At 37.0% G+C, this 15,094-nt stretch overlaps 5 protein-coding genes across 19 annotated transcripts; 2 read left to right on the top strand and 3 right to left on the bottom strand.

Moving 5' to 3' along the window:
* Nucleotides 1-69: 69 nt before the first annotated feature.
* Nucleotides 70-1,428, top strand: LOC104762275 (ethylene-responsive transcription factor ERF104). Its single transcript, XM_010485540.3, has one exon. It carries the CDS (start codon nucleotides 469-471, stop codon nucleotides 1,183-1,185), a length of 717 nt encoding a protein of 238 aa, XP_010483842.1. The 5' UTR covers nucleotides 70-468; the 3' UTR covers nucleotides 1,186-1,428.
* Nucleotides 1,429-2,365: 937 nt separating this feature from the next.
* LOC104762274 (ATP-dependent 6-phosphofructokinase 4, chloroplastic) lies at nucleotides 2,366-6,711 on the bottom strand. 11 transcript variants are annotated; one of them, XR_015588310.1, is made up of 15 exons: nucleotides 6,314-6,694; nucleotides 6,122-6,168; nucleotides 5,997-6,036; nucleotides 5,846-5,908; nucleotides 5,472-5,768; nucleotides 5,337-5,390; nucleotides 5,186-5,254; nucleotides 4,965-5,094; nucleotides 4,849-4,889; nucleotides 4,541-4,781; nucleotides 4,403-4,451; nucleotides 4,170-4,324; nucleotides 3,864-4,038; nucleotides 2,763-3,043; nucleotides 2,366-2,654 (listed from the first exon to the last, which is right to left on the bottom strand). XR_015588310.1 is itself a non-coding variant. In XM_010485539.3 (14 exons), exons 1-13 carry the CDS (start codon nucleotides 6,566-6,568, stop codon nucleotides 3,871-3,873), a joined length of 1,593 nt encoding a protein of 530 aa, XP_010483841.1. In that variant the 5' UTR covers nucleotides 6,569-6,692; the 3' UTR covers nucleotides 2,366-3,043; nucleotides 3,864-3,870. The 11 variants fall into 11 exon arrangements, 3 of the variants coding, with proteins under 3 accessions (XP_010483841.1, XP_087354104.1, XP_010483840.1); XR_015588307.1 differs by having other exon boundaries at nucleotides 4,541-4,765; nucleotides 6,314-6,692; XR_015588308.1 differs by having other exon boundaries at nucleotides 4,541-4,765; nucleotides 5,472-5,757; nucleotides 6,314-6,689.
* Nucleotides 2,439-3,245, top strand: LOC104762273 (ethylene-responsive transcription factor ERF107). Its single transcript, XM_010485537.3, has one exon. The coding sequence runs from the start codon at nucleotides 2,439-2,441 to the stop codon at nucleotides 3,045-3,047; it is 609 nt and encodes a 202-aa protein (XP_010483839.1). The 3' UTR covers nucleotides 3,048-3,245.
* Nucleotides 6,712-7,080: 369 nt separating the features above from the next.
* LOC104762272 (putative kinase-like protein TMKL1) lies at nucleotides 7,081-9,183 on the bottom strand. Of its 4 annotated transcripts, none has more exons than XM_010485536.3 (3): nucleotides 8,489-9,162; nucleotides 7,722-8,048; nucleotides 7,081-7,633 (listed from the first exon to the last, which is right to left on the bottom strand). In XM_010485536.3, the coding sequence occupies exons 1-3, from the start codon at nucleotides 9,012-9,014 to the stop codon at nucleotides 7,623-7,625; spliced, it is 864 nt and encodes a 287-aa protein (XP_010483838.1). In that variant the 5' UTR covers nucleotides 9,015-9,162; the 3' UTR covers nucleotides 7,081-7,622. The 4 variants fall into 4 exon arrangements, with proteins under 4 accessions (XP_010483838.1, XP_087354103.1, XP_010483837.1 ...); XM_087497977.1 differs by having other exon boundaries at nucleotides 7,722-8,039; XM_010485535.3 differs by having other exon boundaries at nucleotides 7,081-8,039; nucleotides 8,489-9,183.
* Nucleotides 9,184-10,314: 1,131 nt separating this feature from the next.
* On the bottom strand, nucleotides 10,315-14,488 carry LOC104762271 (U-box domain-containing protein 51). Of its 2 annotated transcripts, XM_010485532.2 has the most exons (11): nucleotides 14,103-14,488; nucleotides 13,765-13,842; nucleotides 13,519-13,678; nucleotides 13,314-13,435; nucleotides 13,101-13,222; nucleotides 12,846-13,021; nucleotides 12,440-12,762; nucleotides 12,250-12,351; nucleotides 11,724-12,161; nucleotides 10,837-11,628; nucleotides 10,315-10,744 (listed from the first exon to the last, which is right to left on the bottom strand). In XM_010485532.2, the coding sequence occupies exons 3-11, from the start codon at nucleotides 13,652-13,654 to the stop codon at nucleotides 10,559-10,561; spliced, it is 2,397 nt and encodes a 798-aa protein (XP_010483834.2). In that variant the 5' UTR covers nucleotides 13,655-13,678; nucleotides 13,765-13,842; nucleotides 14,103-14,488; the 3' UTR covers nucleotides 10,315-10,558. The 2 variants fall into 2 exon arrangements, with proteins under 2 accessions (XP_010483834.2, XP_019095467.2); XM_019239922.2 differs by lacking the exon at nucleotides 14,103-14,488 and having other exon boundaries at nucleotides 13,765-13,904.
* Nucleotides 14,489-15,094: the final 606 nt, after the last annotated feature.

Genomic DNA, 15,094 nt, shown 5'->3' with positions numbered 1-15,094 from the left:
AAAAACTTCTTGATAGGTTTTCTATATACATTAAACTCAAATTTTAAATACATCTCAATTAAACAACTACACTAGCTAGAATTAAAATCTTAATAATCCCAGTGTAGATATTTAAAGTTTGAAAACTCTGTGCATATTAAAATTTCAAAAGGAGTTATCATGATAACTTGATAAGTACTTTTAAATGACAAAAAGTCCACTTAACCCAAAAGAACAAAAGAAAGAAAAAAGACGAAACATATATATTAGAGAAAGAAAAGAAAAATGATTAACAAGTAGTCCAAGACAAGGTAGTATGATCTTTCTCGGTCCGATCCACGAAACTCCCTCGAACCCTCTCTTTAGTTTTAAAGCTACTCTCACCTGCAGTACTATATATCACCATATTCCTCGTCACTCATCTTCCCACTTCAACTCATTTACGAATACACATCAAGAGAGTTGCTTATATCAAGCAAGAGTAAAGATATGGCAACTAAACAAGAATCATTAGCCATCGAATTCATAAGCCAACACCTTCTCACAGACTTTGCTCCCATAGAAACCAAAGTTACCAACTTTACGTTTCACGAATCTGAACCATCCCTTTTTACCAATCACGCCCCTAAACCGAACTCGACTCTTAACCGGCGTAAACCGCCTTTACCGAACCTATCCGTCCCGAGAACGGTCTCAACAAAGACGGAGATAACAGAGGAGGAAGAGAGGAGGCACTACAGGGGAGTGAGGCGAAGGCCGTGGGGAAAATACGCTGCGGAGATCAGAGATCCGAACAAAAAGGGTTCTAGGATTTGGCTTGGGACTTACGACACAGCCGTGGAAGCTGCAAGAGCTTATGACCAAGCAGCGTTTAAGTTGCGTGGAAGAAAAGCAATCTTGAATTTTCCTCTCGATGTTAGGGCTACGTCCGAAACTTGTTTCGAGGAAGGAGTCGTCGGTTTAGGGAAACGAAAGCGGTTTAACAGTTCTCCTCCACCGGAAGAGGAAAAGGCGGCTAGGGTTAAAGTGGAGGAGGAAGAAGAGAGTAATACGTCGGAGACGACGATGGAGGATGAGGTTGAGACGGTACCTTTGACGCCGTCAAGTTGGATGGGGTTTTGGGATGTGGGAGCAGGAGATGGTATCTTCAGTATTCCTCCGTTATCTCCGACGTCTCCCAATTTCTCCGTTATCTCCGTCACTTGAACTTGGGAAACGTCAACGGACGATGACGTCTTCACTTGCGTCACTCTCGTTATTTCATTTATTGTTTGTATATAATACTATAATATAAGGGTAGCGGTAGTGTGCAACTATCAAATTAGTACTTCCCTTATTATTATTACCAATCATTTTATTCATTAATATTTTTATTTTTTTTTAGAAGAATATTTGGATGTTGAAAATTTTTATGAAATTATTGATTGTATAAAAAAATATATTTAGTCATTTGTTTTGTTAATTTAAGTCGTACCTTTCATCTGCTAAAGTCAATAGATTGTAAAAATTGAGAAATTAAATCGGAGCTATACAAGTAAGTAGTGTGAAAGCAAAAGTGGAAAACACTATAATGAATTAAATAAATTACACACAAATCTAAACGAAAAGCTAGATTTTTCAAAATTTCAATAGTAGAACAACACCAATCAAATAGAGAGATAATGCCGTCTAAATATCGATTATCTACAAAGCATCCATAAAAGTGTATAATTAATATTATCTTAGATTGTTATTATAAAATTAAGAAGGATGAACTAATTAACAAATTTGTCAAGCTAATTGAGCAAGAGGGTAAGATTTGGTTCATATAAGTGGAGCCCTATACGATCGAAGTTAAGTAGAAACAAAGAAAATATCAAGTTGCTTCAAATCATATCCTAGCAAGTAGATAGGCAAGACAACCCTACAAGAAAAAGCAATTTGATGAATTTGTCTCTCCTCTTTGGGTGGTGGTAGTTATTAGGGAAGACACTGCATAATACTATCATCTTATTGTTTTACTCCAATGTGAAAAATGCAAAATATCTTTTGATATTTAGAGTCTATTCAGAGTAAAAAAAAAATACCAATTTTGTAATTGACAGGTATAACTTAGGATTCGAACCGTGCTCAAGGGATCAAACTCGAGAAGAATCAAATATGGATGTTAGTGAAATTTGTCACCAGCATAATAGACAAGATCAAGTTGGCACAACTTGAAGGGTCCTGACAAAATATCTTAAGTTGTCTCCATAAATGTTTAATGGATAAGAATTGGACCTAGAGAGTTAAAACAGTGAGATAGAGAGAGAGAGAGACTTGTGTGACACCTCACCCATGGCTGCGAAAACACCTGTTTAGGATCCTTTTCTTATATAATAGCCCACAAAACGATCAAAACTATTTTATTCATACATATCACTTGCAAACTTTTTCTTCTTCTTCTCCTGTCTTGTCTTGAAAAGAAAAGTAAAATAAAAATGGCGACTTTGGAGGAAGGCTCTGATATGGATGGTATACTACAGAAACATCTCTTTGACGACTTGATGATCCCTGATGATTTCATTGAAGATTTTGTCTTTGATGATACTGCTTTTGTCTCAGGACTCTGGTCTCTAGAACCCTTTAACCCACCAGTTCCTAAACTGGAACCTAGTTCCCCTGTTCTTGATCCTGATTCCTATGTCCAAGAGTTTCTGCAAGTGGAAGCAGAATCATCATCATCATCATCAATAGCATCCCCTGAGGTTGAGACTGTCTCGAACCGGAAAAAAACAAAGAGGTTTGAAGAGACGAGGCATTACAGAGGCGTGAGAAGGAGGCCATGGGGGAAATTTGCAGCAGAGATTCGAGACCCGGCCAAGAAAGGATCCAGGATTTGGTTGGGCACTTTTGAGAGTGATATTGATGCTGCAAGGGCTTATGACTATGCAGCTTTTAAGCTCAGGGGAAGAAAAGCTGTGCTCAACTTTCCTTTGGATGCTGGAAAGTATGATGCTCCGGTCAATTCATGCCGGAAGAGGAGGAGAAGCGATGTACCGCAGCCTCGAGGAACAAGAACGAGTACTTCATCATCGTCATCAAACTAATGGAAGTAGTGATGTTTTATTAGTATATATATAGGTTAATATCTTAAGTATATAAATCATCATGTATAGAGCCAAGAAAATGTTAGATTAGTGTACTGAAAAAAAAAATCTTGCAAAATATGTACTAAAGAGTTCCTGTAACAATGGAACCTTGTCTGTTTTCTCATGTCTTAAAGAGCTTAAGGTTCTAGAAGCAAAGTTCTTGTTCCAAATTCTGTTTTATCAGAAATTAAACTTCCTGGGAAGAGGACCTAAATAGATCGACTACATCTATTTTTTAATCTAGCTCTGTGGTACTTAATCCAACTTCAGCCTAAAAGATCTTAACAAAAGCCTAAAAAGAGAAACTTTAATCCAATGACACAATCAGTATCATACAGTGACTCCAGTATCCAATATCACTGAGGTAATTTGTAGTTCACTTCTCCAGAAAGCGTGAATCAGTGAATTGAGTACATGAACAAGTTGCAAGAGGGACCAAGTTTAAAGAATGTGTAGCAGCCAGAGTTTTGTCTCATGGTTGGGTACAAGTCAGCATTCATTTTTAATTATGACAAGGAACTGGATGGACCACACGCAACAGCTAAAGACAGGGGAGATGCACAAGTTGCAAAATGGAAAGTAAACAGAGATAAATATGTATTAACATCTCAATCTCATCCCTGAGATGTATGTTGAGTATTATTATTATTATGAATCACTAAACCAAAGAATTCTTATACTCAATGATATAATTCGTGGTTTTGATAAAGCGTTTTTTTATGCATATATGTCTTAGTTTACATTTGGAAGAACAGTTGATGAATATCATCTGACCTGTTTCTTAGATAGAAGATGTCTTCATGTTGTCAATCTTTTCTTGAGTTTCCATGTCCATCACATTCTGCAATGCTCCTTCACCAGTCAAGAAACTCGGTTGATTTGTCGATGCAAGGAGTCTAGCCCACATCCTATCCGTTAACTTCACCGTATTGGTCACTTCAGTCACCCGCTGTAGAAGTAAAACATGTCACGCAGTTAAAAAAGAAATCATGGGATTCGCTTAAACCGGAAAGGTTTAGGAATCCTCAATGATAAACTTAGTCTAAGGATGATAAGCGAAGTGAAAGGAAAAAAGCTTACAGATATTGGGATGTAAGCATGTCTGCTGTTAACTGGTCCCACAGTGAAACCTGAGTACCCAGCCATTGCTCCATGAACTGCATTTTGGGCAAGAAGAGTGCAATAGACATTGTCTGATGCATTACTCGGTATTGCTCTTATCATATACGTCGGGTCTGTTCAAATAGTAAATATGTCATGAAATGAACAAGAAGAGCCTTAATAAGGTAAAGATGGTGTATCTAAAGATATACCTATGTACTTCATATTTATCATCATTTTCCGAACATTTGTAAAGTGATCCTGCAACATCATGATCACATAACTCATCTTAAATGTTTGAGGAAAACAACTAGAAACCATTTTCTTAGCTTTAATGTTTCGACCAATACCTTTATCTGTTGAGTCAACCAAAGACCAACATCAAGCAAAAGTCTATTTCCTGACGCATCTTTAGTTTCAGATGCACGCATGCTTTGAGCCACATAATCCTGTCCAGCTCCTTCGGCTATCACAATGACCATGTGCCTGTTCTCTTTAAGTCGTTGTTCAATAAACTCAAAGAGCCCACCCTTTCCTTCAAGAAAAAATGGAGACTCTGGAATCAAGCAACAATCCTGTCGCATCCCAAAGCTGCCATTGTTATACAATAAGAGAAGAGTTTTATAGTGACAACCTAACAATGAAAATACTCTATTACCACATCACGGTTTGCTAAAGTTGCAATCATGGCAATAAAACCTACAAAAGTTATACAAAAAGTTAAATTTCATATCCACATAAGAAAGTAGGCCGCATGTGCCACAGAATGTTTACCGCTGTATCTTCCCATGAGCTTAACGATACCAACTCCATTTTCCACACTCTCAACCTCTACATGTGCGGCATTAATAGCTCGTTGAGCTTCCTCAACAGCGGTATCAAAGCCAAAAGATTTGTCAATCACCTAAAACAATGGGTGAAGAAGAGTGTATAAGAAACTCAATATAAGAGACAAGTAGAGACCCTTAAGCTGAAAACTATCAATGCATATTTACAGCGATATCATTATCAATGGTCTTGGGAATGCCAGAAACCGCCACTTGAAGACCACGTCGCTCGACTTCCTTCACAGAATATGAAGCAAGTATCAAAAGAATTACATAATGACATCCACGCAACAAATAGTAATATGAAACCATGAACAACCTGGTATATTTTCTCTGCGCCCTTTTGTGTCCCATCACCTCCAATAATATACACCTGATATACACATTGACAAGATATTAGTATGGCTCAATTTAAATACTAACGAGAAAATGGATTATCAGTTATGTAAGCTACCTGATTTATTCCTCTATCTTGAATATTATCAACAATCTTCGCTGTATCATGTCCTCCTCTTGAGGTTTGAAGAAAAGCGCCACCGCGTTTATGAATATCGTTAACTACTTTAGGCGTCAGGGTCATAGTGTTCGTAGAGTAAAAGCCTTTATATCCTCCCTGAATGCCAAGAATGTTATTGACACCATACATATTGTTCAATCCACATACAATTTCCCGTATAACTGTATTGATTCCAGGACACAAACCCCCGCAGGTCACTATGCAAGCTTTTACTTCATCTGATCTGAAATACACCTAAGAAAACCAAAACTTAACAGGTTTTATTAACGACAAATCTTCACAAAGTTAAAGACTTTAAGAAGAAATCATACTCTTTCTCTAGGCCCTGCTCGCCTAAAGTGTACTCCTCGTTTACTCCCCTTCTGGACTACAATCTAAAGGTAAAGTAACTTGAGCAAGCAAAGAAGATAAATCGACAAAACAAAAACAAAAAAGAGCTTAGAGAAAACGCATCCAGCTTACATTTTGTGCAACCACATCTTCGGAACTGACAAAGGTTCGCCTACAGAAACAGTATGAAGAACACATTACAACCCTCGACGGAATTATTAGCCTACTTAACTTTGTCATGTAGAAGCTTCACTTACTTAACAATGGCGTATGCTTGGGTTTCTTTTAATGGATTTGGGTATGACTGTGATACCAATAACAAATCATGAATTAGGGAACTATCATTAACCAAGCACAAAAGTTGTAACCTTTAAATGGACAAAGCTCATGACTTGAATTTGTAAATCTCCATTGCAGAAGTTTTGATGAAGTTAGAGATTTTCATATACCGGTAAATCAGGTAGGAATCTGGTCAAGTGAGGGACGTCTTCTAGCACAAACCCATCGTCTTCAGCTGCTCTCAATCCATCGGAGCACTGAGCTCTGATTAAGCTGTTCCGGTGCACGATTCGCGGCAAGACTGAAACTTTCTTCAGTTTCAAAGCAGGAAGCGGGAAATCTCGGCGGCGATGAAGGACGTTTGAAGAAATAAACGAGGAAAGATTAGGTTTTGTTGAGCCAAGAAACGAAATCGAAGCTTCCATTTTGTCCGGAGAACAAATCCGAAGTTGTGGGATTGAAAAAATGATTTTTTTAGAGGCTCTGTTGAAACTCACAACAGAGAGAGATCACCAAAACGAAGGAGTTCACACTATTCCGTCACAGAGACGGTCAAGGTGTTCAATCCGAATATAAACCGGAATCAAATCGATCCGTAATCATCTGTTTCTCAACCGAAATTTTATTTTTGAATATAAACCAAACCGGGCAAAAAACCAGTTCTTAAACCAAAGTGTTAGATAAGATAACCAATACGAAGGCTAGGGGGATTGACAGAAAGAATACGAAGAAGGTGCATAACACCATGTCGTTCATAATAAAAGCTATAACACACTATGCCGTTTTTTATAAACCTGTTTTTTTTCTATTTTAAATGTATTGATGAAGAAAATACAGGGTAAAAAATGTTGAATCTGTGGTTATAACATACACAAGATTAGTTCATGATACTTTGCTTAAAACCGCAAAGATCTCCTTCAAGAGCAAGAACCAGAGAGAGCGAGAGAGAGTCATGGATATTTCAGGTATCATCTATCTTGCTGCACAAACCGAGAAGGCTATAATATACGACTTGAAGGACAATATATACATTCAAGAAGATGATGTTCTATATGATTAATAGAGGCCTTTTGAGAGTCTTCGAGTCTCTTGTTGGCTAATTGGCTATTCTCTCAGGTATTCTCCAATCATGAAGTCCTGCCTAAGCAAAGCTTCGATCCATCTTCAGTTACAACTACTTCTCTGTAGACATCCACAAGCTAGAACTTGTGTATATGTATTGTATCATCCCTGTGAAGACTCTCCCATGTATAATCCGATCTACGCAAAAATGTATCTGACTGCTTGAAAGATTCAAACTTTCTCTCGTTATGTCTGTTCTACAAATTAGTGAGTTGGCTTGGCATCATTTCCTGATCTCTTCAAGTTTCCTCAATACTTGTTTAAAGCTCGGCCTAAGAGAAGGTGATCGAGAGCAACAAGACACTGCAAGCTGAAAGTACTCATGAACACATTCTTCGGTCACACCATTTCCATCTTTCACACATCTCCTAAGAATATCAGGACGGTACAAATCAGACAACAACCTATTATGATCAAGAACAGAACACGTTGGATTCTTGTTTATCGGCTCTTTACCAGAGACTAACTCAAGCATGATCACACCAAAACTATACACATCACTCTCCTTGCTTGCTTCCTTCATCTTGATCAACTCAGGCGCTTTGTATCCTTCTGCAGCTGAAGCCTCTAGAATCTCTTGCCCAGCCGAAAAGTTCAAGAGCAAATGCAAGCCGAAATCAGAGACTCTAGGCTTAAAACCCCGTTCCAAAAGAACGTTTTTTGACTTGAGGTTTCCGTGAACAATCATCCCAGTGTGGAGAAGATCAAGTCCTCTAGCTATTCCAATGGTTATGCTCAAAATATTGCTCCATCTGTGTGCGTCTATATCTCCACCTGCCAAAACTATGCTCTGTTTTTTAGAAAACATTATTGAATACTGATTAGATAAATTAATCCTCATGTTGATATTCTAAAGATTTAAAGGAAAGAGATCTATAAAGTTTTTGTCTTATATATTGTGTATAAAGAAGTGGGAAGTGACAAAAAAAAAAAAAAGTAGTTACCGACAAAAGATAGATCAATAATGGTGATCCTAGAGCAAGAAAAAACAATATACTACATGTTACGATTTTATGAAAATGTAAAAAGATAAAACAACTTCTTCTGAATTGGCTACAGTTACCAATATGATTCCATCTGACAAAATGGACTTATAAACGAAAATAGCGACGAATGGAATCAAGACAGCCAACAAGTTAAACCCATTTTTGTTGGTTCCTTTCCAATCTTTTCACGAGAAGAAACCAAGAAACAAAAACAGAGAGTAGAAAACAGAGACTTACATTTGATGAACTCTGAAAGATTCCCTGAACCGAAGAAAGGATGAATCATAAGCTTCTCTCCTCTATCCCCAACGTAGAATCCTAACGTAGGAACCAAATTATCATGTCGGACGAATCCTAACAACTCGACGACGTCATTAAACTCCTTAGAGTCTGATCTCACTGCACACAAAGGTCGAAGGAACCTAAGAACCCTAACTTTCCCACTTCTCTGCAACGTCGCTTTGTATAATGTTCCGTAGCTTGATTTCCCGATGACTTCTCCTGGAGCGTCGAGGATGTCGCAGATAGTGAGATCTTCTCCACCGTGGAAGATGGAAAGCTCCTCCTCCTCTGTTTCCGAACTAACGTCGTCTGAAAAGTCTTGTTTTTCGTAAGGAGATTCTACGTCGTGTTGAGCTTCATTGGTCTCTGTTTCTGTTCTTCTTCTGCAGAAGATGAAGATTATGGTGATGGCTATTATGATCAAGAATGTTATCGGTAGAGATATCGCAAGTAACAGTTTTAGCAAATGTGATTTTCTCATCTCATGGAAAAGTTTTAGTTTTTTTTTGGATATGGGGTATCAAGTGAGAGAGATATAAAGTTGGAATGTTTAGGTGTGAGAGAATAGAAAAGGTATGAATAATTGAAACCTTTTTTTTTGTTCACAGTAGTAGTGATACAGATAGATATGTGATGTGAATAGGTTGTGTGATGGTAGATGAAGTAAATGATGATATATAGATCTGAAACATGTTTTAGTTGTATCAATGTGGACTTATGAGTTGTTTTTGTTTGCTATTATTGAAAAATGTGTTTTTATTCTCCTCCCAAAGTTCTCAACCAATTGTGTAAAGTTTTATGACCTACCGGTATAATCCAAATTTGTTATATAGGTCAATTTATTGGAAGGACTATTTTAACTTTGTCATATTATTAGAAGTAAGATTTTGCCATTATGGCGTTGTACTTTGAAAACGTATTCAAATATTTTGTTTGGATTTTTTTTGGTACTAAATAGGTGTAGGAAATGAGCGAATTATTAACAGGTATAACTATTGCCTCCAAATTTAAGTGGATTAAGATAGGTTAGTGTAGAGTTCAATTAGAGGAAATCTGAATTAGTATGGCAAAATTATTCTCCCACGTCGAATGGTCCTTTTGTAGCCCCACCAAACACCATACGTATCAAAGAAGGCCACGAGGGGACCTTCATGTCACTCGGCTTTCAACAATCACAACTCAATATGCAACTTTGGTTTGGGAACAATTTTTAGATGTTTTACTACTTTTTCCTTTTTTTTTCTACTTTATTGCATAATTTCTATTCTGATATTTGATCATTGCATATTTGGATAAAGCTTATTCCATTTATATGTGTATATGTGTGTGGGTGTGTGTAAACTATATCTATTTTGTAATCACATTCAAGTTTTGTTAAATAATTTTATGTTTTATGTTCTGATTCTTCATGGAGTATTTTATATAAACTCAGTGTCTCAATCATTCCAGGTAGATAATTGAGAGAATTTGTTGACAATGCTCAAATATCATCTCTAATTTTCAGTATTTGTCTGGCTATTTATTATTCTCTATTTTCATATTTATGTCTTTCAGAGCTGTATTATATAGAACCCACACCATTTAATGGCCTAGGTGACAGATCTCACGGATACTACTAAGTTACTAGCCTAGTAAAATCCAACAAAATCGAGCTTGAAAAAACATATGAAACTATTATTTTAAGCATAGCAATTGTTAACTGAGACTTTTTTTTTCCATTATGGGTACAGATATAGATGTAACGAAACAAACCAATATACAAAATACAGTCGTAAAATATATGGATATATCAACACTCTTTATATTTTCATCATGCAAATGTGCAGTCAAAACCTATAATACAATAAAACAAATAAGGTACATTTTACATACAAAAAAATTCGCATATTTCATCAACGTTGATCTACTCGTGTATGCGCAAGAAGAATGGTATGACAAAAAAAACACACACGATGCATTTTTTTAAAAAAAAATGTTAATTGAAGAATTAAGCCGTATAAATCTTAAGACCTTAAACCTTTACTTTTATTTAATTAGTTGTGATCTCCACTCGTTAATTGCAGAAAGCAGAGATTGATTAGGAAGAAGAGAATGATTAGGGAAAGGCAAATCCGTCATCGGAGATTTATGATTCTTCTGAAGCCACTCCTTAATGGCACTCTTCTCGTATGTATATCCATCCGCAGCAACGCATGGATTCTCCATCACATCCTAATTTCAACAATCAAACCATAAACCAAATCAAAACCCACACATGACTAACAAAACCTGACATTAAGATATAAGATTCGATCATCATTTACCTTTGTTATTGGACAGTAGAAATGGCTCGGAGCATTATGATGATGATGGTCAATTAGGTTTTCGGCAAATATGTTTCTTGCGTTAGACGCAACTTCCTTTAACCGTTCAAGAACCGGTAAAATTTCTTTCCCTAAATCAGGACGATCACGCTTTCTCATCTCCGCACATCTAAGCCCTATCATAACCATCTCTTTCGCTTCCTTAACCGGCCAATCTCCAGCAGTCTTATCTAAGATCTCTGTAAATTTCCCGGTTTGATCTCTCAAAGCTTTCTCTATAGTATGAGCTAACCCCATCGCGGATCTAGCTGTAACTAGCTGAAGAAGTATGATTCCAAACGCGTAGATATCAGATTCAGGGGTAACCACTCCGGTTCTTTGGTATTCGGGATCGATGTAGAAGAATGTTCCGACCGGACCGGTTTCGTTGAAAACCGTTGAGGCATGGGACGGATCAAGATTAACCATCTTGGAGAGTCCTACGTCTCCGATTTTGCTCACATTGTTCCGGTCAAGGAGTATATTGGCCGGTTTAAGATCGCGGTGGACGATAGGTCTCGGTTCGTTTGTGTGGAGAAAATAAAGAGCTGAAGCGATCTCCCAAGCTATTCTGAACCGCTCGAACCACCGTAAGGGAGGCGGTTGCGGTGTGTCAGCGTTTGGTCGGCGTTTCATGAGTCTTTCCTCAAGGTTTCCGTTGTGCATATACTCGTAGATTAAGCTGCCGCGTTCAGGACATGCGCCTAGGAGAAGAAGCAAGTGTGGGTGACGAATCTTGCTTAGAATCTCAAGCTGAAGGAAACATCATCGAAAACGGCATCGTTTTTAGCAGAAGAAATAATTTTGCTTGGAGGTTAAAAAGTGAAAAAGGTTTGTTTAATTTTTACCTCTTGGTGAAACTGTTTGGTTAAGCTACTTTTGTCTGAATGAAGAACCTTGACAGCTACTGTCGTGTGGTGCAAGTTACACCGATACACGCTTCCGTAACCACCTGTTCCGATCTTAAGTTCATCGGAGAAGGATGACGTGGCATCGACGATCTCTTCCCAGTCAAATTTCATGTATTGTTGCCGTTGAAGAGGTCCGCCTTCAAGTGCATCCTCTAGCCTCTGCTTCTCTTTTCTAACCTCTTCCGCTCTTGCTTCCGCCTCAAGTTTCTCTTCGGTTTCTCTCTCGATGCATTCTCTCACGAGCTCAGCCTCATTTTCCGCTTCTTCTTGTCTCTCCCTCTCCATTTCCACCACTTCATCCGCTTCTTCTTCTCTTATCGTTAAGTTCTTGAACCTAGTAGCTTCCTCTAACCGCCGCTGGTTCAGATCTTTCATCTGAGAGACAAGAAAAAACAAATTAAAGGATTCAAATCATATTCCGATATATATCGGAAAAAACTACTTTCTAAAACTAGCAATGAACCTTTTGAGAAGCATCGATGACTTCGCTTTGAGCAACTGCATACATTCCTTTAATGTGTCGAAGTTCAATCTTTAGCTTCTCTAACTCAAAGTCTTTATTCATCTGCATGTTAAGAATCACACATTAGTAAAACTTAATGCATAACTTTAAGACTCATTTGTCAATTGGTTTTGAGAGACAAAAAATAAACCTGGCTACTAGATGAAGTAGGGTCACTATAGGTACTTGAGCTTGAAGCCTCTTCCATCTGAGAGCTTCTCCAGCTTTGGATATCACTTCCTCCATACCCAATCCCCGAGCTGTTTGTTCGGTAAAATCCCTTCTGGTTCAGTAACTTCGATTCATCCACATCTAAAGACCCGGCTCTGTTATGACGATGATGATGCGGATGATCATTGTTTTGTTTTACAATGTTTGTTCCAACCTTTTGGTTCACGGTTGAAAGTGCTTGGATTCTTTGGAAGAGTAAAGGTGTAGATGTGAACTGATGACTCGATGTCGAACTTACTGACCCTAAAACGTTTACAAAACCTAATCAAATCAAACAGGTATAAAAACAAGTTTTCATTTTGTGTCCTACGGAGTTAAGTTTATACCTGAATGGCTACTTGAAGAGAACCGGCTTTCACTTCTATCATCAGCAATGCTTGTTTCGATGTCTACATCTGATTTACGAACATTGAGAAGCTTTCCTTTAGAGATAACATGAACTGTACAAAATCTTGGTGTAACATCTGAAATTCTTGAAGACAAGTTGCTTCTCTTCAACTTCCTGCAAAAGAACATAACACTTAAAGAATCGATCGAAAAACTCATAGAAATCGAAAGTTAAGAGAGTGTTAAAATGTTACCATGAGAATATGATAGAAGAGGAAGCTCCAATGACTAGCTCACTAATTCCATGATCTTGAACTGCTTTAGAGATTGCATCAGCTACATCGTCTGATTCAAGCACCATTATATCCAATTGAACCTTTTATACATTTGTCACATTTCACAAGATTTCAGATTCTCAACAATAGAAAAACGAAAACAGCAACTGGAATCAACTGTGACTCACATACCTCTCTATGAGCAAACATGTCTCTACTTGGAAGAAGCATCTCTCTGGTTTTTCTATCAACATCTTTCTTGTAAACTGTTGTGGTCGAACTCGAATCTTGTCTTCTTGTCGTATTCGAATCTCCTATTTTTTACCAAACAAATCAGATCGAAATTTTGACTTAGTCAAAGATTGCAACTTATGTAAAGTCTCTATATATAACTTACTAGGTTGGACATGTAAGAGCTTGAAGACGACATGTTCTTGAGAAGCAAATTGTTGAAGTGCCCATCGAACAACGCCTTTGGTTTTGCTATTGTTCCCTTTGATCGCAATCGCTACGAGTAAAGCTCCGTCTCCCATTTCTTGATTTTCAACGGCTGAGATCTGATTACCATCATCATCATTCATCCTCAGGGTTTTAAGGGTTTGTTGAAGTGGTTATATAGAGTCATAGAGAGATTTGAAGATACCTGATGATAATTTTGACTTTGAAGCTTCAAGCTTCGGTTTCCTTAACCTCGTCTCGTCGTGCAGATGAGCTTAAAGAGCTTAAAAAGAGACAAAAACAGAGAGAAGAGAGAGTCATGAATTGGTCTGGTTTTTATGTTAATTAAAATGTAATTTACAGAGACATTTTCTGGACAAAAACAAAACAAGTTGAATCCTTAAATGGATATAATAATTTATATATATGAAAAAATAATAAAAACATGGAACCAATTCAACGGTTAAGATCAATCATCAGGGTTTAATTAAGGTTTGTTTTAAGCAATGGTTCCAGTTCCAGATAAGATGTGTGAAGAGATACCTATTGATTTTTTTTACTTCAAAGCTTTTCCCAAACTTGTGGGTGGATGATGATGATGATTCAACAGCTTCTTGACAAATGGAGATAAAGAGAGAGAGAAGAAGAAGACGACGAATCAAATTTGAGTCAGTGAAGAATGAATGAATCTTCCTGATTAAATAAATGGGAGTTATATGGAAATTTATGCGCAAACCAGTTGAATTTCTAAAGGATATATGTATAATAATCCAAAATTCAAAAGAAGTAATGATTCTAAAAAGAAAAAGAAAAAAAAAAAAAAACCGAATAATTGAAAATGTCAAAGGAAGAGTTTTGTGTGTGTGAATGAATATGTAATGTCTTTTCCGGTAAGTACTAACTTAAGGTTTTTGAGTAGAAAACGTGATGACGTTCAAAGTCAGAACAACTTGGCTTTTGTCGGACTGCCAACTTTTTTACATTGTTGACTTTTCAATCTATGGGGGTTGTTTGTTTGTTTGTTCAATTTATGAATATTTAGGTTTCATTTTCAGCCAAAATACAATTTTGTTTTTGATTTTTCTCGTTCAACTACAAATATGTCAATAAGGTTTCATCTTTTGCGAATCTTTTTTTAGTGACATGAAAGAGAATTTTTCGTATGACTATTTTCTTCTAAACGTTTGACTAATGATATTAAGTTACGTAATAAAAAGAGTTTTCAGAAAGTAATAAACGAATAATGACATAATTTGTGAAAGCTTCTGTCTTATACCTCTCTGCATCGGCACCTCCCGGAAACTTTTTTTTTTTTTTGCGGCGAAAAACACAACTCAAAGCTCTATAGATAAGACTCACCTTGTAGTATGAACTTCCCACATATAGATGTTAAGGAAATTTCGGTTTCATTTCTTGTATACTCCATAATTTCATAATCTTAAGAACAAATATGTCCCAACGAGTGTTTTAAAGTATCGTCGATCTCACCTTGTGGTATAAATTTTCCACATATCTCTGCAAGGAGCTCATTTCTT

Source organism: Camelina sativa, chromosome 18 (genome assembly GCF_030686135.1).
Source record: "Camelina sativa cultivar CO46 ecotype springtype chromosome 18, ASM3068613v1".
NCBI classification, from domain to species: domain Eukaryota; kingdom Viridiplantae; phylum Streptophyta; class Magnoliopsida; order Brassicales; family Brassicaceae; genus Camelina; species Camelina sativa.
This window is presented reverse-complemented; position numbering and strand designations above follow the sequence as displayed.

Excerpts from the sequence above, each read along its gene's own strand:
- LOC104762275 (XM_010485540.3), top strand. The coding sequence starts at position 469 with ATGGCAACTAAACAAGAATCATTAGCCATCGAATTCATAAGCCAACAC.
- LOC104762273 (XM_010485537.3), top strand. The coding sequence starts at position 2,439 with ATGGCGACTTTGGAGGAAGGCTCTGATATGGATGGTATACTACAGAAA.
- LOC104762274 (XM_010485538.3), bottom strand. The coding sequence starts at position 6,568 with ATGGAAGCTTCGATTTCGTTTCTTGGCTCAACAAAACCTAATCTTTCC. Across the intron at positions 5,769-5,845 it reads GAGCAGGGCCTAGAGAAAGA|GTGTATTTCAGATCAGATGA; the intron begins GTATGATTTCTT and ends TGGTTTTCTTAG. Across the intron at positions 5,255-5,336 it reads GCGCAGAGAAAATATACCAG|GAAGTCGAGCGACGTGGTCT; the intron begins GTTGTTCATGGT and ends TATTCTGTGAAG.
- LOC104762272 (XM_010485534.3), bottom strand. The coding sequence starts at position 9,014 with ATGAGAAAATCACATTTGCTAAAACTGTTACTTGCGATATCTCTACCG. Across the intron at positions 8,049-8,488 it reads TCTTTCAGAGTTCATCAAAT|TTTTGGCAGGTGGAGATATA; the intron begins GTAAGTCTCTGT and ends AACAGAGCATAG.
- LOC104762271 (XM_010485532.2), bottom strand. The coding sequence starts at position 13,654 with ATGGGAGACGGAGCTTTACTCGTAGCGATTGCGATCAAAGGGAACAAT. Across the intron at positions 12,763-12,845 it reads CTCTTCAAGTAGCCATTCAG|GGTCAGTAAGTTCGACATCG; the intron begins GTATAAACTTAA and ends TAAACGTTTTAG. Across the intron at positions 12,352-12,439 it reads CTACTTCATCTAGTAGCCAG|ATGAATAAAGACTTTGAGTT; the intron begins GTTTATTTTTTG and ends CTTAACATGCAG.